The 25,302-nt window shown below is 49.0% G+C and overlaps 1 protein-coding gene across 3 annotated transcripts in view; it reads right to left on the reverse strand.

Annotated features, from left to right (window-relative positions):
* Positions 1-2,810: 2,810 nt before the first annotated feature.
* The window catches only part of ZNF341 (zinc finger protein 341), a 29,783-nt gene continuing 7,291 nt past the window's right edge, over positions 2,811-25,302 (reverse strand). Inside the window, exons 2-16 of one of the 3 annotated variants that reach the window (XR_005227885.2) lie at positions 23,437-23,547; positions 22,255-22,442; positions 18,701-18,853; positions 17,670-17,909; positions 16,331-16,526; positions 15,956-16,040; positions 14,882-15,072; positions 13,776-13,969; positions 11,562-11,770; positions 10,401-10,497; positions 8,269-8,401; positions 6,743-6,854; positions 5,483-5,678; positions 5,340-5,410; positions 3,817-3,858 (exon numbers count right to left, since the gene is read on the reverse strand). Coding sequence is in view for 2 of the 3 variants with exons in the window: in XM_037915873.2 (XP_037771801.1) it covers positions 3,347-3,858; positions 5,340-5,410; positions 6,743-6,854; positions 8,269-8,401; positions 10,401-10,497; positions 11,562-11,770; positions 13,776-13,969; positions 14,882-15,072; positions 15,956-16,040; positions 16,331-16,526; positions 17,670-17,909; positions 18,701-18,853; positions 22,255-22,442; positions 23,437-23,547 (2,492 nt within the window). In the remaining variant the exon portion in view is untranslated. Of the gene's footprint in view, positions 3,859-5,339; positions 5,679-6,742; positions 6,855-8,268; positions 8,402-10,400; positions 10,498-11,561; positions 11,771-13,775; positions 13,970-14,881; positions 15,073-15,955; positions 16,041-16,330; positions 16,527-17,669; positions 17,910-18,700; positions 18,854-22,254; positions 22,443-23,436; positions 23,548-25,302 lie in introns of those variants that run through there. The other 2 variants (XM_037915873.2, XM_043527102.1) reach the window with 2 other exon arrangements.

Raw genomic sequence — 25,302 nt, forward strand, 5'->3', positions numbered from 1 at the left:
TTCAATACAGGCAGATTGGGCAAAATTGCTTTTAGCATCTTGCTGAACATTTGATTGGCTACCCTACGATCACAACTGGTTGAAAACAGAGCATAGAATGGAAGGCCATCCCTGGGCTGCCATAATACACACAGGAAGAATGAGACACCCACATACCAGTCTCAAACCAGGGATGATTGTAATGCTGCCATAGGTGCTAGCGGCCACATAATTACGCCTTACAATGTGGGCAGATAGAGAGGGAAAGCAGGAGAGGTATATTTAGCAAACCATTTCCTGGTGCTGGTTCTTCTGTCTGGAAAGCTGGGTATTTCAAACAAACTTTTAGGCAAATAAAATCTTGCCTCTGAAACAGATGAAAAGTTTTCATACAAAATGCTTGAAGGCAGCGGGACAAAAGCAGCAGGAAATACCGAAAAGGTGGTGTGGGCACTGGAAGTACTTCAGGAGGATGAAACTGAGCAAAGGGAACCTGTAGGATGGGAAGCAGGAAACACCCTGACAGGAGATGCATTAGACTGTGCAATAGTCTCCCAAGGGAAGGGGTAGAGGCTGCATCATCCCATCACTCAGCATGTGCTGTGAGGGAACAATCTTACACAGGCTGCCCTGGGATGCACAAGACAGCTATGTTCTATCTATAATGTCTGTGCATTACTGCCTCTAGTTTAGCATAATACATCACAAGGAGACAGGAAGGACATCCCTGAACGACTCGCTGTGAGCGAGCTGCTGCACACAGGACACGATGCTTGTGGTCAGTGAGGTCCAGAAGACCCTTGCACAGTAACATTATTATTACTGCTCTGGTTGTCAGAAACTTATGCACCATTTCAGCAGATTTTCTACAAGCTCTTCTCACGTATAAGACAAGGAGGCTGGGGAAGGAAACGCCATTGCCAGGAGCTTTTCTGAACACTGGACATCTCCAAAATGAGAGCCTGCAACACCACAGCCTTCCTACAGGCTCTTGGGCATTCTGCAGCGCTGACAAGGCCAAGCCTTACTGCTGGAAATGCTGATTGTTGTCCAATTGACTTTTACTCTGAATCCAGGGCCCAGCACAGAAAAGATATCCAAGAAGGAAGTGCCAGCACCGGAGTAATCTAAAATGGCATTAGACTAAGCAATGGAGAATCTAGTGTAGGAGCTAATCCCAAAGAGGACGGGGTAAGAGGTGAGAGGGAGCTCTTGTTCAAGCTCCCCTTCCTAATGATCAGGGCCTTGTCTGTGGCAAGTGAAGTATCTCTTTCAGGCATGCTCTGCTGTTGTCAGAACAACAAGGAGGCTGAAGACTGGCTGGGCAATGGAAACTCATCTGCAGAGGGGATCCCAGCAGGTCGGGGAGGGAAGGAGTTGCAGCTCTTGCTGCCCATGTCCTACCTGCTCTGTGGACGCGGAACTTTGGTCTCCTGTGCTCTCCATGTGGCCCTTCACCAGCACTACATTAAGTTCATTTTAAATTAATTTTCCACCTGCCTGCATTGAGCTTCTCTGGGTCAGAGAAGGATCGACAGGGGAGTCTCTCTGGTGCTCATCAATCCAAATCCATAATCAGAGCAGCTGACAGAGGGTTGGGAGAAGCTCTCTTGCCCCATGGAGTGAAGGGCTCCACTGGTGCAAGGAGCAGGAGTCAGCACGGGCAACTGAACGTGGTCTCTCCCATGGCTATACAGAGCACTAACTACAGGACTGGCCTCACGTTACTCAGAAGTTTACACCTTCTGCCATAGCCGTGCTATCCCCATCAACACATTGTCACATCTGCTCAAAGCAGTGAAACTACTGCAAAACACAGCAGCCCACAACCACATCTCCCCTTCCCTTACAAGGTCCTAGCAGGAAGAGGAAGATTTCTGGGCTCATTCATTCACCACGTGTTCCATGGCCCCTACTTTCCCCTCATTTTGGATAGATGTTTTCCTCCAGCAACCACTTGACTTTTTGGAGAGGGTAGGGGTTTGGGGGAGAAATATATTTGCCAAGTCAGGATTATTCCAGTCACATGCAGGGGGGTGGGGAAGAAGGGGAGTGGGGAAGGAACCACTGTTCATGCAGTCAATGACCAAGTGCTGGACTGAAGGCTGAATCACAGTAACATAAGGCACTGAGACAACACACCTGCTCCAGTGTTTCACTGGCTGCCACACTGAGCTTCCAACGAGCTGCCCATGACTTGGAGCTGATTGTGGAGTTGGCCGGTCTGATAACAGCGGCAAATCTTGCAATTCTAATAGCTAGCTGCGATGCTGGAACAATTTGTACAGTGGAGGTGCTGAGAACCATTGAACCAAACTGTAAACTCTGTATATGATGGAAACCACTTCAAGTCACGGGGTGCAGCAGCATCCCTAGTTCCAGCACCTCTGAGGGAAAGTGTGGAGAAGCACTGGGTAGCACGTAGACCAGCAGACTTGGAGTCAGGCAATCTGGCTTCAAGCCCTAGCTCTGCACTTCCTGTGTCAGCTGGGATAGTTCACTTACCTGCCGTGCTGTGGTTCCCTGCTGGACAATGGGAGGAATGTTTAGCTGTTGTGAAGATTAACTCATTTGTGTCTAAGACATTTTGAGATCCTTGGCTAAAGAGTGACATAGAAGAGCTAAAATACAGTGACCATCGTGGCACTTCAAACAGAAGAAAAGAACACACACGTACATACACTCAGGCACACAATTGTGGGCACAATGCCGCAGCTGCTGGCCATCCCCTGACTTCATGCAGAGCAGCTGCAGCATCAGGGCCATCGTGTTTATACACACCCAGTACAGATAATACAGCCTTTCTGCTAACACACACAGATGAGAGAGACACTGGCAGTGTCTATTACGGTATTTATGAACAATGTTCCCAAAGGATATGAGGATGCACTTGCTTCCAGAGGAAGGATCATGTATTTGCACTTGGACATGCCCCTCCCCATATATAGGCATATATATATGGATATATATCCCCATATATATGGATTTTACAATGAAAACATAAATGGGGCAGATGGTGATTTGCAAAGCTTTCTGCTCATGGTCTCTACCATTCTTCCCACCCTGATTCAGGGCTCCTCGTCACCCCACCCCGCATTGACAAGTGCTGAACGGGGACAAGAAAATGTAACCATTCCCCTCCAGACCTGCTGGCCATCACTGGCTTCTATGGAGTCATGCACCTTGGTAGGTGGAGATGAAAGTCATTATCTCCCCTACCCATCTCCATCCCTAAGAGTTTTGGTCTCTGTATCACTGTGATCCAGACACTTCAGCCCATCTCACCATGAGTCTGGCCACCCCAGCAGTGGGTGAAGAAAATGCGGATCCCCTACCGCTCACCAAGCACACACAGGTCACAGTTTTATCAGTCCGTAGTCTGAATGTAAACGGGGACAGCCAGCATGGCGCACGGCACATCTGTGCCAGTCTGCAACTCTGCCAGGGCAAGACTGGAAGCAATGCTGCTGGGCTGGCCGGGGACTACAAGGTCCGAATCTGCAGCTGCCGACCCACCAACCACAATGGACAGGACTGCGTCTGATTCCCGAAATTGTTCTTTGTTGGGACTACTCTCCCGGGGGTTCTCCCCCTCTGCACTGTCCTTCAGCTCTGCCAGGGCCAGCTGGCCGGGAAGAGGAAGGCCCACCTTCCGCCGAGCTCCCCGCTTCTTCTGGGCCTTCCTGATCTGAAGCTCTTTGTCCTTGGGTGAGTTCAGCCGGCACTTGTGGTCCTTCATATACTTCTGGCGCGTGAAGCCCTTGCTGCAAGTGGGGCAGCGGTACTTGTAGTTTCCAGTGTGTGAGCGCTGATGTTCCACCATGTGGGCCCGTCGACTGAAGGACTTGTTACAGTACTGGCACTTGTGGATCTTCATTCCTAAGCCAAGCACAATAGAAGAAAGAGCTTAGTTACAGAACCCTCCTTACAGGGTGGATGGACCCATTAATCGCACTGCAACGGGGCTCAATAATTGTGTCTGCTCTTCAAAGCCGAGTAATTTTTTAACTATTGCTTGGCAAAAACAAGACAAAAATCCCCACCCAAAGCTCCCCAAAATACTTTTATTTGGTGCTTTTACTGCTTAAAACAATCACCCCCTCCCCCACAGAGATCAGATTTTTTCATTTTCTATTTTTAAAAAAATGCACATAAGCAGAGAATGTGTATGGCAGGTTGGAGCCTGAAGTGATTTGGAACCCTAATTTCAGGGTTTATCATAAGGACAGCATTGCTCCTGCCCCTAAAGGGAGTTGAGCAATATACCATGAAAGCAATTTCACAAGAGCACAGTCAAAAGTGAAACACATGCTCTTAAACTTAAGATTTGCCTGGTTTAGGAACCGTAAAGAAAATGAACTGATTTTTTGAAACTCCTTAATTTCATTGGAGGAACAAACTGATGCCCCCCATCAGTTGCATCTTCAGTGCATACTCCATCCAGCTGCTCTGTCCAGGGCTCTGGACGTGACAGAGACAGGAGAGGGAGAGATCTACAGTTGTGCTACTTGTCAGGCAAGAACTGCGGGGCTCCCTGGGAGCTTGTTTCTAGGGGTGTGGCTGTGGATGTGGAACTCAGACAAACGCTCATCTGAATCCCAAGAGATTACTTTTGACATGGGGACATTATTGGGTATGGGGCAGAAAGAGCATTCTGGGTATTAATATGCAAATAAGCACACCTAATATCCTGACTCTGCTTCAGAATTCCTATATCCCAAGCTGGCCAGATTGTTTATTATTTGTATAGCCTCAAATGTGCATGGATCTTAGACACAGCTGCAAACAGAACGTGGGCTCTTCCAGTAGGCCTGCAGGAGCAGAGGTAGAAATCCCAAAGCCAGGGGCTGCTTGCAGAACCAGTGAGGGACACTATTAGTTTTACTGCATGGGAAACTCCTTATATTAGACTGCGGAAAATCTCCCGCGGGAAGTGGTGGTGGATGTCTCATCACTCAAATCATAGCTGCACAAAGCAGGAGAGTATCCTTCAGGGAAGAATCCTGCATTGTCGGGGAATGGAGCGGACTGATTTCATAAGGGATTTGGCATCTCTTGCTTCTACGGATTCTAGGACAATGTATTTAGTGGGTGGAATCAATGTAGACTAGTGTTATCCAGCAACAGTGCCGAGAAGGGTAAGAGTCCTACTATTCACTGCTATAAAGGGTACTAGTAATCCACTCGCTTGACAGTTCGTAGGCATCTTACCCCTACTACTGCTCTGGCTGAAAAATAAAGCCAGGAGATATGCACACTGGCCTCCTGCCTAAGAGGCTCTCTAAGCACTTAGGTTGAATTCAAGCGGCATTTTCATTCACAGCTATGGGCAGCAGGGGGAGAGCTACAGTCCCACTTACCGGAATGGGAGAGTATATGAGCTTTCAGCTTGTCTGGCCTGTTGAACTCTTTATTACAGCCCGTGTGGCTTCTGTAAGAATAAAAATCCCAGTAACCAGCTTGAATCGGGTTGGGGGTGGTGAGGACAGAAAGAGGTACATACATTAGCTATCAGACACGATCCCTCACTACCCATGTGCCGCGGAGAGCTCAGGGTGGATCCACAGGGTGTTACGACAGGGGCCCCACAATTTCAAGATGAGTGCTGCAATGTGGATGCACATGGTTTCCACTGGAAAGTCACGCGGTGCCTGTCAAGGGTCCCCTCACAGAGCGGTATTAACAGTGCTTCAAAGCAGCTGCAGGCAGAAGCAGGGGCAAAAGTGTTGCAAACTGACTGGGATGGGAGAGGAGTGGGGAGAAGCCAAGTGAATTGAGGCCACTGAAGAAAGACCATGTTATGCCAGGGGCCTCTCTCTTGTATCTGAAACGTACCCATTGGTGCTGGGATGTGCAAGGGCCTATGGCTGGAGTTCTGGCCCCAGCATTACCAAGGCTCTGAAGCCATCTCACTCCACATTAACTGGGAGATAGGATGTATCTCTGTGTACAGTCTCTTGTCATAGTAACTGATGTCTTCTCAATTACCCTTCAGGGTAGGGGACCCCTCCAGTCCAAGCAGTGAGGGCAACCATTTCCCACGTTCCGAGCCAGACGCCCCGCACCCCTGGGGACCATGGACAGTTACTGAGAGGCTCCACATTTTTTAAACAGAAGATGCATTCAGTGGACACAGTGCCAGTGAAAGGCACCAGACTGTGCCCCAAGATCTCTATCCATGCAGAGAGCAAGGGGCATCTTCCCCACCCTGTCCTGCCAACACGATGTAACCCTGAGTGGGACGGGCATATCTCAGTCAAAGCTTTAAAGACATTTTGAAGTGGAACTAAGAAACCTTCCCAAGTGCCTCATGCATTAGGCAACACTGCCTTTGAGGGCGGAGCGCATGGTATTTATACACATTCAGGCAACCCCTCGATAATACATAGCACTTTTAAGTGCTCTACCAGTGTGATATGATAAAACCTCACAACCTCGCCAGGAGGCAGTAGGATCAGCCCCATCTTACACAGGGAGAAAATGAGGCAGAGATGAAGGGATTGCGACAAGCAAGTGGTAGGAGCTGGGGTTAGAACTTGCTGGTTCCCAGCTCCCTGCTCAAAATCGCTAGGGCATGGAGCCTCCCCAAGAAGCAGTGGGTTGTTTGGTGCCACTCAATATGGGCTATCCACACACTCTGAGAGCCTATAACAGCCCTTTCACTGTGCAGACCGAGGGAGACCTTCCTTCCCAAAGCCCAGTGGGATCTCAGGAACAACAAAACCAGCTCTGCTCCTGGCTGCCAGGGGTCATTGGTACATACGAGAAGGGACATTTGTACTTCTTGAAAGGCTCATGGATCAGCATGTGTCGCTTCAGTTTATCTTTCCGGTTGAAGGCTGCGTCGCACACAGAGCACTTAAAGGGCTTTTCACCTGCGCAGGACAGAGACACACTGTCAGGGACATACAGGCTGCACTGGGCCTCAAGGCTTATCATTGTTCTAATAACCCTTTAGTCCCTCCACTTGGGCAGCGGCGTCAGTCTCCGCTTTCCTGCTCTGTGATATTCCCTGCAAGCTGGGTCACCCACTTCAGCACAGAGACTTGATAGCCACGCTGTGCGAAGGCCTCTCCTCTAGTTACATCTGGCCCAGAGCTGAAGCAGAAGGATTCCCTGCTGGTTATGGAGTCAAGCGTATTTCCTCACCCCTTGGGCTGACAAGTGTGCTCAGCCCCAGACGAGGGGAATGGCCAGTCCCTAGCGTGTTAACAGCAGGTTCCAGGGAGATAGCTGTGTGGAAAGCCCAAAGGTGATGAAGCGACAACACTCAGGGTAGGGGGCACAGGAGACTATGACAAATCTCCACTTCCCTCCCCAAACAGCAGGTCCCTTTGCCACTTTCTGAAGACAGCATAGCTTCTCCAACCTGCCAGCGTCACTTGCTCCCCATGCTGTGACAGGGCAGGCAGAAGAGTCACAGGAAAGCATCATCTTCCAGCCCAATAAAAACAGAGGTAAGATTCCAGAGGCGAATCACCTCCAGCCCGCCCTCGTGAAGCACTGTGCCTCAGAGAGAGAACCCCCCACACGCCATCAGGCCCGAGCGCCTTTGGGTGTGCTCCGATTCCAAAGCAGGACAGGAAAGCCCGAATCATGAGTACAGAAAGAAGTGACTCCTTCCCACTCCAACACCTATCTCTGTAGTTCAGTGGTTCTCAAACTTTTGTACTCGTGACCCCATCACACAGCAAGCCTCTGATTGTGACCCCTCCACCCCCACCCCTTGTAAATTAAAAACACTTTTTTATATTTAACATTATTATAAATGATGGCAGTGAAGTGGAGTTTGGGGTGGAGGCTGACAGCTCACGACCCCCCACGTAATAACCTCTGAGGGGGTCACAACCCCCAGTTTGAGAACCCCTGCTGTAGTTCCTCCCTGAAAGGCCCCCTGTCAGTAATGCTCCCTCTGGCCAATGGGTGGATGGCTACACTGCCCATTGAGTGCTCCTCCTCCAGGCCAGCGCTGCTAGCCCCAGCACGCCTGAGAAGGGAGGAGGCTGGCTGTGTGCTGCACTCCCATCACCCAGCTGTTGCTGATGTGAGATCGCCAAGCTGGTTCGACAGCTAACCTTGTCTCAGCAGCACGGTATTACTCTGAAAAGCAGTCGGCACCAAAGGTTGTGTAATACACTACTTACTCTGGCTAGCCTGGAACGGAATCAAAAGAGCACTGAATACTGATCCTCACTAAATACCATCCAGACAGCTCTGCCCCTTGGGGGGTTCCCCAGAGACAGAAAGGAGGCCCGACGCAGCGGAGAGGATACACGAGGAAGCACGTACCTGAGTGGATGTGGGCGTGCAGCTTGAGGTAGTGCTCCCGGCGGAAGAACTTCTTACAGATCTGGCACTTGAATTTGCCCCCTCCTCCATGCGTGGGGAGGTGCCGTCGCAGGTACCTCTCACAGGGGAACACCTGTGAGCACAGAAAAGGAGGGGACTGTAACAGGATGGTCTGCTCCTGTCAGACCCAGAGACCCAGACAGCCCTGTTCTTCAACAGAGCCCCATTAAGAATGTGTTGGGGCTGGTAGTTTGTCAGGGGTCAGATATTGGGGTTTGCTGAAGATTGTCAGTGCAACCAATCAACAATGCCCTGAAGAAAAGGCCTGACCAGACTGGGCATAGCATTAATCCCTCCTGGGCTGCGGGGCCGGCCCAGCAGCTCCCACAGACTCAAAGCCTGCTCCCCATACGGGGCTGGAGCACTCTCTGAGGGAGCACGTGCAAGGGGTGAGGGATTTTTACCTAGATAAAACCTAAGGGGAGGCCTGCAGAACTCCATGAGGAAAACACAAATACAGCTTTAAAACAGCTTCAGATGCTAAAGCTGTGCAGGCTGCAACCCCTGGAAATAGCTTTTATAACAAGAAGGGAATATTTGAGAAGCACCCACTCTGCCCACTTCCTGGGGGTAGTACTGAGACCAACTGTGGCAGGGACCCGTTGCACTTCGTACTAACAGTATTGTGCATCCCCCGATCATCTTCCATCACAGGGTTCCAAAGCATTTGTCCATTAATGGGTGACATTTGCCATGCCGACATTATTAACAGTTCATTTCACACACGGGAAAACTAAAACACACCAGTCCAATGATTTTCTGACGACAATGCCACCAGTCCGCACGAGGGCTAGGCAGAGAACCCAGCACTCCTAGCTCCCAGTGCTGCATGCTCACCACTACGCTACACTCCCTCCGCACAGAAGCAATCTTAGTAACTCTCAAACTCAGAAGCAAAAAAAAAGCTGCCCAGCTAAAGGGCTTTCCAACAGCAGGAGTCACAGGCTGCTGCCCCTGTGTGTTGGGAAGTCCCCCAAGGATCAATGGGAGAGGGGGAATGGACTGCCCTACATGCAGATGTGAAAAGCAGCAAGCTAACCCTAACATGGCCAAAGCCTTGCACAGAGAGCACCTGTCTCTTTCGGGGACAAAGGACGACACATAAAGAAAGACGGGTTACTAACCATGGCGGGTGTGCGTTTCCCCTTCCCGAGCTACCTCAGTACAAAGTGGTCATTCCTCTGAGATTGTTCCTGCCCCCACTGCAGGATTTTCACCTCCTTAGCTATAAACAGAGGAGCAAGGGTCCACATTTTAGTCTAGATTTTCAAACAAAGTGTATTAGAATTCAACGCCCGCAATTCTGCCCCTCAACCCCCGGGGGTGATGTGATCAGAACGTCCACAGCCAAAGGCTCCCTGGGCGTCCAGCTCCAGACACGCTATCAGGACAAACTTGTCCTTTCCAAGGACACACAGCATTCATCCAAAAGAGGAGAGGACAACAGTGGGAGGGGCACATAGAGGTTTATTTGGATGGGAGACAAGCGATGGGTTAGCAAGGCTGGGGCTCTACATTCTTCTTCCTGTAGGCAGGATGTGCCTAGTGGTTCAAGGAGGGAACAGGCTAATGGTCACAGTGGGGGCTGAAGGAGAAGCCAAGAAACCACGGAAACCACACTAAAGCCGGCCTCGCTCCTGTAGCCATCCCTCACTCTGGGAGGTGAGGCAGGCCAGCATAACATCCAGCATTCCTGTACTGTAAAAGGGTCAGATCCTGTCAGGTGCTGAGTGTCCTTCGCTGTCAATAGAGTATTTGAGGCTCAGGGCACTGAACCCTTTGCAGGATTGGGGCTCAATATGATGCAGGGTTGAGGGGATGGCAGGAAATTGGAGAAAAGTGTATTGATCAGTGAATGGGGTGCAGCAGAAAAGCTGGCACTGTGGGGAGGAATGGACTCTGCTCTAGAGAGACAAGGGGGTCAGAACACTCCTCCCTCTCTTGAGAAGTCCTAGAGGACCTGCCAGTCTGTACTGAGGTAGAAAGGGAGAGGAAAGGGAGACGAATTCCCCATCCCCTTCAGAAACCCAAACATCTCTCCAGGGTCATCTCGTGCAAAAAGCCCCACCCACCTTCTGGCAATGAGGGCAGGGGAAGTTGTGCGTTGCCGTCTGCAGATGGTGCTCCAGCGCTTCTGGGGTGGAGTATTTATTGACACACTTGACACACCTGAATGAGGAGAGACAGAAGAGAGCATGTGAGCAAGGACCAGCCGCGGCAGCCATACCATACGCTATCTTTGCAGAGAGTTATCCACCCTGTACATTCTCTATTCAGTTTTCCCAGTGTTTGGTTAAAAACAGTAACAGAACACAAAGTGTTTGGAGAGCAGCAGTAACCCCCTCCCCCATCCTAACCCCATGAGTTTGCAAACCCAGATTTCCACTTCAAGGCTTCTGCTAATTTAAGAATCCTTCCTCTACCCCATTACAAGAAATACAGAATGGAGGGGTAAGGGGAAAAATCAAACCTAAACAGAGCCAAGCCCTCAGAGAAAATCACTCATCTCTTAACTCATTGCAAGATGAACCCCGGCCTCTCTACAGGTGCAAGGACAACTAGAAATTACAAGCTTTCTAAGGAGCAGCAGTCACATAATATAATGGTATATAATCCAGACAAGGCTCCCAGATGCATTCCAAGAAGTCACTGTGCTCCTCAATCTACTTGCAATCTTCCCATCAGCATGTCCATAGCACTGTAAGTGCTGTTCACAGAACACAGAGCAAGGCACGAGAGTCTCACTTGCTCCCTCCATCAACCAATCTATCCGCTTTCCAGGTCAACAAAGCTCGCTATGCTTTAAAAAGAGAGTGAGACTGTTGTGGAACGGCTACGTTTGCCTGGACACAGCTCCCACGCCCACCGCACTGGTACATAAGTGACACCTTTTACTGTAGATATTGATTGTGATTAATTCACCCAGGTAGCCTGCTCACTCTCCATATGTAAATACAGTGAACACCAACAGCCACATTTGCACCCGTGGCACCTAAGCCCTCAGACTCACATTCTGCGCACAAAGTGTTTGGCCACAGTCGCCAGGCAGCGGGGCACTCAGCTATGCACCACGTGAACCCAATATAATCCCAGCAGCTGAAAACAAGGTCCCACATGCTTCCCCTCGTGTCCTTTCAGCGCTTGGTCTGAGAGCACACGCACTCAGCCTGAAGCGCGAGGCTGTCACTCTCTCCTACTGCGCCTGGTAACCACCGTTCGGATTGCTACCGTACTTGTACACGGCCACGTCCTTCTTGGGGCTGTGCTGGGGCAGCAGGTTGTGGGAGTACTGGTGGACGCTCAGTTCATACAGGGAGGGGAAGTCCTTGCTGCACAGGTGGCAGCGATAGCTCAGCTCCTCCTGGTGGTTCTTGATGTGCTCTAGAAAGGACTCCAGCTTCTGGAATGTCTGAGCGCAGCTTTTCACCACGCACTTGTACACCTGGAGGAAGAGGCAGGGGTTTATGGGAGGAAGGGAGAGCTACTAGAGTGATGCACATTGGCGATAAAAACAGTGCGATTCCCCTGCCAACAGATGTGGTTTACTCAAGCGTGAGGGCGTAAGACTCGGACTCAGGACTCCTGTATGCTCTTGCAGGCTCTGATACTGCCTCCTTCAGCAAGTCATTGAGTGGGCAATTTTCCAAAGCATCTAAGTGATTTAGGAGCCCGAGTTTCACTGAAAGCCACCAGGAACCATGCTCCTAAACCACCAAAGTTCTTTTGAAAATCCCACCTTTAACCTCAACTTTCTCCATGTGTAACAGGGGGATGGTGATATTTACCTACTCATTGGGAGTTTAAATCACTGTGAGATCCATGAATTAAAGATACAGGGGGAGATTCCAAAGCCTCAAACAGCAGTCAAGGAGTACTTGTGGCACCTTAGAGACTAACCAATTTATTATGCTCCAATAAATTGGTTAGTCTCTAAGGTGCCACAAGTACTCCTTTTCTTTTTGCGAATACAGACTAACACGGCTGTTACTCTGAAACAGCAGTCAGGTGCCTAATTCTCACAGACTTTCATTGGCCGTTAGGTGCCCTACCTCCCTCCGTGCCCTTGAAAATCTGCTCCACACTATACACTGTCAAATTATTATTGCTACTAATTTTCTCCTCTCTTGCTGGACCCATGGACTTTCCCCTAGTTTGGATAGCGCTAAATTAGCCTGGCTGTGTTTATGAACAAAAGCAGCAATTTCAGTCCCCAGAGTGTCTCATCGTGCCACAGGGGCCGTTTATGCACTATCAGTTCTGGGAGCAGCACTCCAAAAGCAGCACCCATTCACTAGCCCCCGCCCGGTGCCAGCAGCAGGAGCACACGCCATTGTTAAATGTGTTAACTGCCGTCTGTTCAGAAGTTCTTGGAGATGGTGGCGGAAGATTTTAAATAAAACAGCTCTGCGACACAATGGTCACAGTCACACTGTACCAGTGTTACGATGGGTCAAATCTGAGATTTAAAGAAATGGACAGCACCTACCAGCAAGGAGTACAAGAGTGAAAGTTAATTTCACTCTTCCCCAGGGGTAACTCATGGTGTTGGTGCTCCAGCCTCCCTGTGCCCATGCAGCAGGAAACTCAGCCATCTCCAAGGCCAGTTAGCCCAACCACACTAGAGCTGCTCAGTAACACACACACTGAAAGCCAGCTGGTAGCCAAATGCTGGGGAGCTCTTCCCTGATAGCATCTTCTCCCAACGGGCAGCCAAGACTCTGGGAACATGCAGCCTCAACATTACAACCGCTGAGGCTAACGGGGACCCACGAGCAAGGCAGCAGCCCCAGCAGGTAAATCCAAATGCCCTCCCTCCATTGAGCTGGGCTAAGTTCACCTCTTTTTATGATCAGTTCTATTGTTGTGGCATTCAGAGGCCCCCGTCAGGATCGTGGCCCCTGCCTGCTGGGCGTTGTAAACACCAAAAGCTGCAGTCTTTGCCAAAGACACACAGCAAATGAGTGGGACAGGCCAGAAGATGGAGGATAAGAGTAACAGAAATGAGATCACATGATTCCATAGGCAACTACTCCACAGCTCGATGGTTGCTGACCATTTTAAAGTGTTCTGGATTTGGTTTTTCCAGCTCTCCACGGCTGCCAACTAGCCTACCCCTTGGCTGATTTCTTCCAAGCAACACAGCAGGGCTGGGGCTCTGCTTGAAGCTGCTCTTTTCCAATCCAGACCCACACAAGAAGAGCCAAGAAGCACAATGCAGCACTGCAGCAGCCGGTTTTATGATGTGAATGCACTTGATTATAACAGAGCCACAAGCACTCTACAAAGACAGGCCTCTCCTTGTGCTGGGGAGAACCTGCCATGTTCATTCCACTTCTACCTGATCCTCACTGATAATTAGACCAAGGCCACTTGGAGCCAAACTAACATCTCAGTCTGATTACCGATGCGGGCCCCACAAACACGAGTGTCCACAATATGTCACCCACCTGCTCGTTCTTGTGCTGCGTCATGTGCGATTTGAGCTGGAAATAGGTGTTAAACTTGCTGGGGCAGAACTGGCACTGGTAAGAGCTATCAATCAGGACAACCTGCTTGGCTTCCAGTTTGCCAACCTCACTCTCTTCTGCGGGGGCCATGGCCTGAGGCTGCTGGGGAGAGTTCCTGGAAGCCTGGCTTAAGCCTGGAGAAACGGGCAGAGGCACAGAGAGAAAGACAAATTGAAGCATTCCTGAGGTCAGTTTTTGAACAGCTTTGAAAACTGACTAAGGCCCCAGCCCTCCATTGCCATGTGACACTTAGCTTTGGTCTCTGGGCCAGCCTCCAGCTCCCTTCCTAAGTGCCAATTCTTCCGGCTAGACAATTCAATTCCCCTAGCCTTCCCTTTACAACAGATTATCAAGGGCCCTGATTATTCTGGCTACCCTTCTGTGACTCACTATTCTTACCTGTCATGCTCCCAGCTGTGTTCCAGCTGTCTCATTGAAAAGAGAACTCAACGGGCCCCTGACGATCTAAGGCCATATTCATTCCTCCATCAAGATTTGCTCAGTGCAGGAGACGAGAGGCATCAGCTAGCCAGTTACGCATCCCTGATTCACTAGCTGCCTAGCTTCAGTGTACATTAGAGCAGCCCCTATACTTCTGTAACTTATGCCAGCTGGTTATGGCCCTATAGGACCACAAACCCGTTGAGAACTAGCAGAGCTGAGTCATGTTCTGCCCCACCCTCCATGCCAGTGTTCGGGGGAGGTTGGTGTAAACATTGGTTACACCACTGGATGCCAGCTGGGAGCTCCTCCACACCAAGAGAATTCTGGACTGGCCTGTTAGACGAGACTTCACCACCCTGAGCAGTGCAGAACGGCAAGCCAGAGCACACAGGGTTGCATTAGCCCACATGTCTGATCTGTGCAATAGTCTAATAGATGCTGCTAAATGCTCGGTCTCCAGATAGTGTCAGCACTGGCATTAACTCCAGAGGAAGCTAACATGAGGGATACATGGGTTGGAGGAGCTTTGGGAATGAGGAGTGTTCAGAGATCCTGGGAGTGTCGCTCTGCTTCCTAGTAGGCAATTTCCAAGGGTAGCACACCTGGGTTCTCCTCGTCCTCCTGCTGGTTGGGGTTCAGTGCCATGACCTGCACTGTGATGGAGTTGCGGGAGATGGTGCACCCGAGCCCCGGCGGCCACACCTTATGGGTCTGCATGTGCTTCTTCACGTTGGACTTCTGCGCAAAGGCTCGGCCGCACACGATGCACTGGAACGGCTTCTCACCTGTGTGGCTGCAGGGCAGACCGCAGCACATCAGTGAAGATGCATGACAGGAGGTGGTGGCCTGTAAGCATGGATCACAGGGGGCAGCTGTCCCAGGAGTGAACTGAGAACCTCGCTGCTTGGCAGATTAGCCCCTGGGCATCCCCAGCAAAGGGCTGGGAACCTGATCAACTGGCGTCAATGGATTTTGTGGGTGGAGCAGGAAAAACAGGCCTTACATACAGAACACAGAGTTAAAGCCCAGGAGTAGTCTGGGGGTGGGGAGGACCTCTGCAATGAAGTCGGAACACTTATCATCATGTTTTTCTGCACTGCCCCAATAAGGCACTTGACCATCATTGCTTGGCTTAAAATAAAACCCCTTTCTTCTGCTCCAGCATCAGGGGATCCCTTCTTTTCCTCCCACTCTGCTTCCAGACTAGGAAGAGGGGAACCCTGTCCTCTTCTCTCTCTCTTCCCCCCACCCCAAATTACAGGGAGGGAGATCTTTCTGCTCTCTCTTCCTGTTCCAGGCCCAGAAGCCACTTCTGATGCTTGGTGTTCAACATGTGAGGGGCCCCAGGATGGGCTTGGAGTTTAAATGACTCCTGCTAGCTGCCCATCAAGCTTTTAAATCTTTGCTCAGGGGCTGAGACTAGAGCTTTTATCCTTCCTCTTCAGGCATCACTCTGGATTTTCACTCCCAAGGGGCAGCTCTGGAGGTGAAGGTGGTTGGGCATCCAGGGAACAGGAACCGTGGACGTTCTCATCAGCTAGTGAGCAAAGAGGACTCCAAAACCAGCTCATACTCAAAAAGTAAAAGATGCAATTACAGCTCACGCCTCCTGTGCGACCAACAGCCCGCCCCACTCGGCCATCCCTGCCGCATCTGGGTTAGCATCTCACTGTTACCTTCTGATGTGCTGCTGCAAGTCAAAGTTCTTGGTGAAGGCCTTGTCACAATAAGTGCACTTCAGTTTGGGGGACTTAGGTTTCCCTGAAATAGAAAGAGTGCATAATGGGAATTCGCTACCCCAATTCAATTGCATTCAGGACCAAAGAACATTTGATTGGATATGACTGGCCACAACACAAGAGTTCGTCCCATGGGGCAATAATAGGTGCCAATTCTACTTTTTGTATAGGATTTTTTGTATAGCATAGCAAGAGTACACTGTGTTGTACATTTGCTAACAGTGTCTCAAGAGCTTCCAGTCTAAAAGCGCAATGCAATGGAGACATGATGGTCTAGGGGTTAGAGCAGGAGCTGGCCATAAGGAGACATACCTTCTTGCAGCCCACTGTCATTTTTGGAACGCCTATTTTTGGCGGTTGAGGTGGAATCAAAACTGGCCACGTTTCCTCCGGATGCATTGGTCAAAGGAGCAGGAATATTAGTGCTTTTGGATTTGAAGCCCTGCTTCCCTGGGCTGTACACAGGAGGGGAGGGATACACAGGACTTTCCACACACTGGCTTGGCACCTGGAATAATGCAATCACGAGTGAAAATACATTTGCTAAATCCGTGGAGAAGTTGCCATACTAGATCATTAGTCTGTCTAGTCCAGGGTCCTGCCTAACTGGATCAAACCGGTAATCTGTTTCTCTAACCAAAGGGAGGCTAAACCAATGCACAAAGGGCAGCTCTCAGACTGAACCTTGCCAAGTATTCAGGAGTTATTAGCAAGACTTGGACACCAAAGTATAATCTCTCAAAACAAAGAGCTAGCTATTCCTGATTAGCCCTTGGAACTGTCTCTCTGCTCTCCAGCGCTGATCACCCTCAGTCTGGTCTGGATTCAAACCTGTGACCCTGAAGGTGGAAAGCTCAAGCTCCTGTTACCAACCCCATGAAGATTTCTGAAGGAAGTTCTGCTGGGCAGATTCCAGTTAAACAAACTGACAATATTATTGGGAAGGCGAAGGTTTTAGTTAGCAAAGCAGACCGAGTCATCAATCTGGAGTAACACAGTTTGAGGCCCTTTCTGAAAAGGCATCTGGAGAAGTTTGGCATGTCGTCTCCTACCACATACTCCCCAGTCCTGTTTCAAGGTCTCAAGTAACATGGCTGCCACCACTTCCCCTGGGAGACTATTTAACTGCCTGAGGAATCTCACTGTCAGGGTATTTTTTCTGATATTCAGACTAATCTTTCCTGTGCTGAGTTTCGGCCCACTACTCCTAGCTCAATCCCTTTGCAAAGTCTCTGCCTTCCCAGCAGATACCCTTTCCAATACTCACAGGCAATTATAGGAAATCCCCCCCTTAAACACATCTACATGTGTTCAGTTCTTTTAATCTCTCCTCATAAGTCAATCCCTCCGGTCCCTTAATCGTTCTCGTGTTCTCCCGATTCCCTTCAGCTTGTTGACATCTTTCTGATCATGACCTTCCTGCAGAGGAAATACTCATTGATTACCAGACAACCTAACACATCTTTCCCTCACTAATTTTATGACAAATTGCCTTTCTAATCCAGCTGACTCATGAGCAGCATCTTCTCCCCAGCTTGTGAAATGAGCTTGCAGGAGCCTTAAGTGTCATGTATGGGTCAGAAGGTAGAGCGGCATCTGAGGGATGACCCATGGCCACGCTCTCAATATGAGGCCAGGGACATGGCTTTACCTCTATGGGCGGATAGGGCTGCATCCCCAGCGTCTGTATCTCCACTGTGCCGTTTCCTGCCAGAGGAGCAGGTGCGCTGTACACTTCCACCACCCGGCTGCCGCCAGTGCTGGGCTGTCCCGGTGCTCCCAGGGTCTGAGCGGGAGGAGGTGGGGGCTGAGGTGGAGGAGGAGGTGGGGGTGGTGGTGGAGGAGGGGGCTGGGAAAGGTACCCAGCTCCAGTGTGCATACTCAAGCTGCTCTGAAAACCGGAACAAGAGACAGACAGAGAAGACATTGAAAATGCAGCACGGGTCCGGAGTTGCAGAAGCCTCACTCATGACATCATTCATAATTCACTGTCAGATCAGCAGACAAAGCGAACTCTGGGCAAAATGCCCTTTTTGACACAGATGTGGGCACCTTACTGAATACAGTATCTAGTTTCTAAGGAAGGAATGAGCAATCCAACAACCACCTATATACCGTGCAGGGGTCAGACTGAGAGGGTATGCAGCAGCTCAGTGTTCTGCCACTTTTCCCTGTTGATGGTCATCTTGTGCTCTAGAATCCAAGCACTGGCTTCATTTTCTTTGTAGTCCTTCTGGGTACAAGGAAACCCCTCAGAATGCGAAGAGGGTAACCAGTGCAGGGACACCTGCCCAAGTCTGCAGACAGCGTTAAACAACAGCTCCGAGGGAGGCGTCCCATTGATCTCCCTGGTCGTTACATGGATGGTCCCTGATGATTACACAGTAACGTGCACATTATTTCATGGGGGATCATAGCACACAAGAAAGAAGCAGGGATGACTGTATTATGAAGAGCAGCACAATCTGCTGCGAGAGGCAGTGTGAGTGAGCAGATCTTGGCATAGGCCCATCACTTGTTGTTTTCCAACCTGACCTCTGCTGTTGTTTTTGAGAAGGTGCCCAGGCACCAACATCAAAGCAGCTCTCTGAACTGTGCAGGTGGCGCTGCTAGCCAGAACTCTTGGCTCCATCTGCTATTCAGCCAGGGACTCAGTCTGTTTGGAAAACGCACTCCCCTTACCTGCACGGAGGGCTGCACCGTGGGCATTGGTTGGTCCAGGGATGTAAAAGCGGACATGGCTGACATCAGTACCTCATCACTGACTAAGATATTCCCCTGCACGAGCGTCTGGATCAGCGGAGATGGAGGAACCGTGATGTATGTGGAAATTTGCTGAAAGAATGGGAAAAAAAAGTGGTGGGGCTCAACATCAGAACAAGAGAAATAATCTCTGAAATGCCCAGGAAAGGAACGAGGATGTGCTCTTTACTAAACTGATGAGTCTCTGCTACCTCCAGCTCTCCTCAGTCGACTGGCCACATTAGAGATCTACTGGTTGCTACTGTTTGTCTCTTCGCCTATGGGTCTACCCTGCCATCGGGAACCACACTGGCACTGTTCAGAAAAACGAGAGCTAGACCTTCCAACACTCTAGTTCAAAAGGAACTATTTTGGGGCAGTTCTCTGGCCTGTGCTATACAGGAGATCAGACTAGATGATCACAGTGGTACCTTCAGGCCTCAGAATCTACGAACGAATCAATCCTGGGAGACCTAATGGCTCAGGGGATTGGAGATGGGATAGGGAGCTGGCTATGGGTTTACAGTTCAAACCATGATGGTTATTAAAGGTGAACTGAGGAACAAATTGCATTAAGACCTTCAGCGGAATGCTCTGACTAACCAGGTGATGTGATGAAATCAGAAAGGCCAGGGACTAGATGGCCAGGAAGACTGTACTTCCTTCTCACCCCTAGATGTGGTCCCACCAGGTCACAATTGAGGTACATTGGGGGCGACAGCATGAGGGGAAGATTTTGCTCACACCATCCCTGTTCTGTGGTTACGGTGAGAACTGATGCCTCCAGAGTCGACAGCACCTTTCCCCAGGGCTAGATTCACTTTAAGGGTGGAAAAAACACATTTTTTTTATTACTGGAGAATTCCATCTTTTTGGTTGATTTGAGGAGCAGAAAGTATGCCGTGTGTATGAGGGGATACAGGAGCACTGTGGCAGAAGAACAGCCGCATGGATTCAATTCCGGCGAAAGGTAGGTTTGGGGTAGGGGGAAGATGTTTGTTTTTTTTAATTCCAGCAATTTTTGTTTTTTTTAATTCTCCCCACCCATGGCACACTGGGATATACGGAGTCGTGCATGGAGACTGGGCGCTGAAGGAACTAGGAGGCAGATCCAGGGATGAGGATGCCACATCCAGCACCCTCTCTCTATGTACGGGAGCTAGATGCAGCTACAGGGTGGGAGTGAGGCCCACCCCCACATATGGAAAGCGGCAGCCAGTCATGTAGGAAGCAGCAGGCCAGACAGACGCACAATACTAGCACCTCGAGCTAGAACTAGAGTCCTACAACAAAAGGAATTCTAGAAAAAGGAATCCTAGAAAAAGTGGAAACATGGATGAATGGCTAATGAAGAGAACAAAGGAATGGCAGGGGAAAAAAATCAGAAAGGCTAAGGCACAAGGGACATGAAAGGAATAAAAAGAGGTTCTTTAAATATATTAGGAGCAAGAGAAAGATGAAGGAAAATGTAAGTCCTTTACTTATGAGGAAGGAGAGCTAAAACTAATGAGGTCAAGAAGGCTGAGGTTTTTAATGTCATTTTGCTTCAGTCTTCATTAAAAAGGTTAATGGTGACAAGATACAAAATTAATAATAAAAACAAGGGAGAAGGAATACAAGCCAAAATAGGGAAAGAACAGTTTAAAGAATATTTAGATAAGTTAGATTTATTCAAGTCAGCAAGGCCTGATTAAATTCATTATAGGGTACTTAAGAAACTCGCTGAAGCAATCTCAGAACCATTAACAATATTCTTTGAGAACTCTGGGAGGATGGGTGAGGTCTCAGAGGTCTGGAAAAGGACAAACATAGTAGCTATCTTTAAAAAGGGGAACAAAGAGGACCCTGGAAGTTATAGACCAGTCAACCTAACTTCAATACCAGGAAAGATACTGGAACAAATGATTAAACAATCAGTTTGTAGGCACCTAGAGGATAATAGGGTTATAAGAAATAGCCAGCATGGAGTCGTCAAGAACAAATCATACCAACCAATGTAATTCCCTTCTTTGACAGGGTTACTGGCCTAGTGGATAGGAGGGAAGCAGTAGACGTGATATATCTTAATTTTAGTAAGGCTTTTGACAAGCTCCACGTGACATTCGCATAAGCAAACTAGGAAAATGTGATCTAGATGAATTTACTATAAGGTAGGTGCAAAACTGGCTGAAAGAGCAGTTATCAATGGTTTGCTGTCAAACTGGGAGGGCATATCTGGTGGGGTCCCCACTGGGATCAGTCTTGGGTCCAGTACTATTCAGTATTTTCATTAATGACTTGGACACTGGAGTGGAGAGTATGCTTATAAAATTTGTGGATGACACCCAGCTGGGAGGGGCTGCAAGTACTTTGGAGAACAGGATGAGAATTCAAAAGGAGCTGGATAAATCAGAGAATTGGTCTGAAAATCAGAAAGATGAAATTAAATAAAGACACATGCAAAGTACTACACTTAGGAAGGAAAAATCAAATACACAGTTACAAAATGGGGAGTAACTGACTTGGTGGTCATAATGCTGAAAAGGGTCTGGAGGTTATGGTGGATCACACATTCAATATGAGTCAACAATGTGATAAAGTTGCTAAAAAGGCTAATATTCTGGGGTATGTAAGGCTCGGGAGGTAACTGTCTGGCTCTACTTGGCTCTGGTGAGACCTCATCTGGAGTACTGTGTCAAATTCTGGGTGCCACGCTTTAGCAAGATGTGGACAAATTGGAGAGAGTCCAGAGGAGAGCAACGAGACCCATAAAAGGTTTAGAAAACCTGACCTACGAGGAAAGGTTAAAAAAATTGGGCATTTTTAGTCTTGAGAAAAGAAGACAGAGGGGGGGGACTTGGAGGGTTGGACTAGATGATCTCCTGAGGTCCCTTCCAACCCTGATATTCTATGACTTGATAACAGTCCTCAAATATGTTAAGGGCACATATAAATAGGACTGTGCTCAATTGTTCTCCATGTGCGCTGAAGGTAGGACAAGAAGTAATAGGCTTAATCTGCAGCAAGGGAGCTTTAAGCTAGATAATAGAAACAATGGTCTAACTAGAAGGGCAGTTAAGCTCTGGAACAGGCTTCTGAGGGAGGTTGTGAAATCCCCATCGTTGGAGGTTTTTAAGAGCAGGTGGGACAAACACCTGTCAGGGATGTTCTAGGTTTACTTGGTCCAGCCTTAGTGCAGCGGGCTGCACTTGGTGACCTCTCCAGGACCCTTCCAGCCCTACCTTTCTGTGATTCTATAAGAGAAGATTGAACTCTTTACTGACCCACTGTTCAAGAGCGGGGAGACATCTGTTCCGAAGGAACGCCCACAGTAAAGGGATTATATGGACTTTTCGAATAGATTCCAAGAGATAAGAACAAAGTGGGTCGAACCCGGCCTCCCTAGGGTGAGATCACTAGCCAGGTGTAACTGGATCCAGTAAACGTTCACCCCTGGGTTCTCTTGCCCTCCAAAGTCAGTGGCGCAGAGACCCCCAAGCATGCCGTGTAGCTACCTGCCGATTGGCACTCTGAGCCTGCTGCACGGATGTGATGGACGGAGTGTACACGCTGTTGGTAGCCAACGAGACAGTGGCCAGTGAAGGGGTGTTTCCTTGGCATTGCTCCCTCTTGTGGGTCATGAACGCCGGCAGTGAGTTGAATTGCTTCTTACACTTCCCACACAGGAACACGTCCTCGTCATCTGCAATCAGAAGGGAACGGATCATTGATCTGGCTTCAGGATCCTTCTCCTCCTCAGACTATGGAGCTACCTTCAACTACGGTTAGGGTCGGAAAAGGGACGATACAATTTGGTGCCTTCCTGCTGTCATAGCTAGGGGAGGGGTGAGCTGAATTCTATTTTGCCTTGTGCAGCTTCAGCTATTTTGTCAGCTGAGCTCTAGCTGCAGAATGTCCTACTGAGGATGAGAAACAAATAACTGAACTTTGCATTCCTCTAGCTCCTTCCGAGTATGTCAAAAAGGCTCACATGGATCAGCCTGGGCTGTCTTTAGACAGAACAATCAGCCGCAGTGCATGGAGGCGGGAGAGACTGATTATACAGCGTTCACTTGTGTGTGTTTGGGGAAAGGTCACAGAATAATTCTGCATCTTCCAAGTGAGCCCTGATAAAATGCTGTCTGGCCTACGCCTTCCGGTTTTGGGGAGAGCAGCTCTGGAGCCCAGTGTTGCTGATAAAGGGCTGAAGTGAAAAGCCAGACTTTCATAGGCATTTAAGCCAACAATTACCCTACTTGCTCACCTAAATTAGCTACACAATGATTTGTCCCCAAATAACTGAGCAACCTGAGTGTTCATTGCAGCAAGGGGTTTGTGACATACAGAAAGTGCCCCTCCCTTCATGCGTTTACTGAGGTACATGACCTGGACCTGCTGCTGAGACCAAACACGACCCACCCTCTCTTCCTCTGGTCACCCGCACCAAGTCTGTGACAGGCAGCACACAGCATGTTCTGTCGGGTCCCTCTCTCCCCTTACGTTCTGCCTTGTTTCGCTAAACTGACCATGAGCCCTTAGGAATTAGCACATAGCTTGGTGCCCTCTCTCCACCAACCGTCTGCGGACAACTGTTCTGCCATACCATTTCTGACGGCCACTGGGAGAGAGGGCACAGAAGGAAGGCAGCCCACAAGAGTCTCTTTCCGCTTGCACATGCAAGGAAGAGAGGGGCTCACCCATGGACTGGATGGTGGTGGAGGTGTTGACATTTTGACCGGATGGATCTGTCACTGCTCCTTGACCATCTAGCAGGGACTGAACAGCCAGCACTGTCTGATTATCCATTCCTAAAAGAGAAACAGAAGCAAGCGTTAGAAGGAAAGCACAGCCCTACCTTGGGACATCCAAGCAGGCCCTCCGGGACAAGAACTGGTTCACTGAGTCTGAAATCTCACTCTGCACCATCTGAACGTATCCTATAGTAAACACAACTTAAACGAGTAACACTGAAAAGTGGCTCCCTCTCAGGGGCCCCATGTCTCCCGCTTAGCTCTTCTTCCTTCACTGAGCTCCTGCTCCCCCCTACCCCGCCACCTATTCTATGTGCTAGTTATCCTAAGAGAGAAACCAGATCCTAAGAGCAGAAAGCCAGTTCATCTTTCTTTATATGGTCATGGGAGGAGTGGGTAAGAAGAGGCAAAAGAAGATCTGACAGCTGAAGGAGAGAGCTGGTTTTTGGGGAAGCTATTCCCAGGGAGGGCGAAGAGTTTTAGCTGCAGATGGGGGTCTGATCAGTGGCACGTGCCACTTGGAGGTGCAGGAACATTTGGAATTTCATAGATTTTAAGCTCAAACTAGTTTAAGGTCACTATGTCACAAAGAGGGTAACTCAGGCTGGTACAGTTACTCACAAGCCATGTGGTGCAGTGGCTGAGACTTGGGGTTTGTTGTGTTAAGAGACCTGAGCTCTGGCCCTGCAGTGAGCTTGCATAAACTCTCTGCTAACAAATTTTTAAAAAGGGAAGGAATGTGCAGCAGTTCTTCCCTGTCTTCTGGGTCAAGGTTCATGGCTCGAGTCAATAATAAGGGTAGGGAATTGAAACAGCACTTAGAAGAGGGAAGATTTGAACTTGTGGTCTCTGCTTTGCCAGCTCAAGGAACTTTCCCTTAAGCTACAGCAACATTTATAAAGAATCCCTCAGTTAGTGTCTTTCTCATTTTAGCGTTCCCCAGAAGCCAGTGACGGCATTCACACTGAGGCAGATTTGCCATTCAATTAAAAATTGGCAGGTTCACCTTACCACAAATATTTTTTTCCATTGCAGCTACAATGTTATTTAAAAACTCTGTAGACAACCACTAATGATGTATAACTGATACTCTAGGAACAAAAAGCAGCCAAAGGACAGCTCCCAGAGCGGTTTAGATTTCTTGTAAAAGGGGTGAAGTCACTGCCCAAAAGGGTGTGATTCAATTCATTTTTCATCAAACCATGAAAAATTCGAACGGTACTCAGTTTATATTCTGTGTTTTGGCTTTTTGCCATTTCCATGAGATTTTTACAAACTAAAGGTTTAAAGCTCCTGTTAATACTGAACCCTAACGCAGTCTTAACTATGATGATGCTACTGCTGCACCACAATAAAAAAGAGCAAATAATCTTACAAGAAAAAATCATTTTCAAGCAGTACAGCTAACGGGCAGATCCTGATGAGAAGCCAATTAGTAAATAGCATGAGGAGAGGCTTGAAAATCCTGCAACTGATTGCAAAGACATAAGGAATCATCACAGAGAAGCTGCGCTGCTTTCCTCCTACAGACCCTCTCCACGCCAGGGTTTAGGGCAGGAAGCGAAGAATATCATGTGCAACAGAAGCTGCAAGGGGAGTATTTAGATCTGCACGATATAACTTCTCCAGGTCTGCCGCGGTGACATCCCGGGTGCCAAGGGGCCTCCACAAGGGAGAGAGAGGGACTCCCACCAACTGCACACATACACAGCACTTTAAAGATTAGCTAAGAACTCACTACTCCTGTATCACCCACATGGAGCTAGTTAATATACTCAAGTAACAGAACCATCAAGATGCCTTAACTGAGTA

The sequence above is a fragment of the Chelonia mydas genome, chromosome 13, assembly GCF_015237465.2.
Source record: "Chelonia mydas isolate rCheMyd1 chromosome 13, rCheMyd1.pri.v2, whole genome shotgun sequence".
NCBI classification, from domain to species: Eukaryota; Metazoa; Chordata; order Testudines; family Cheloniidae; genus Chelonia; species Chelonia mydas.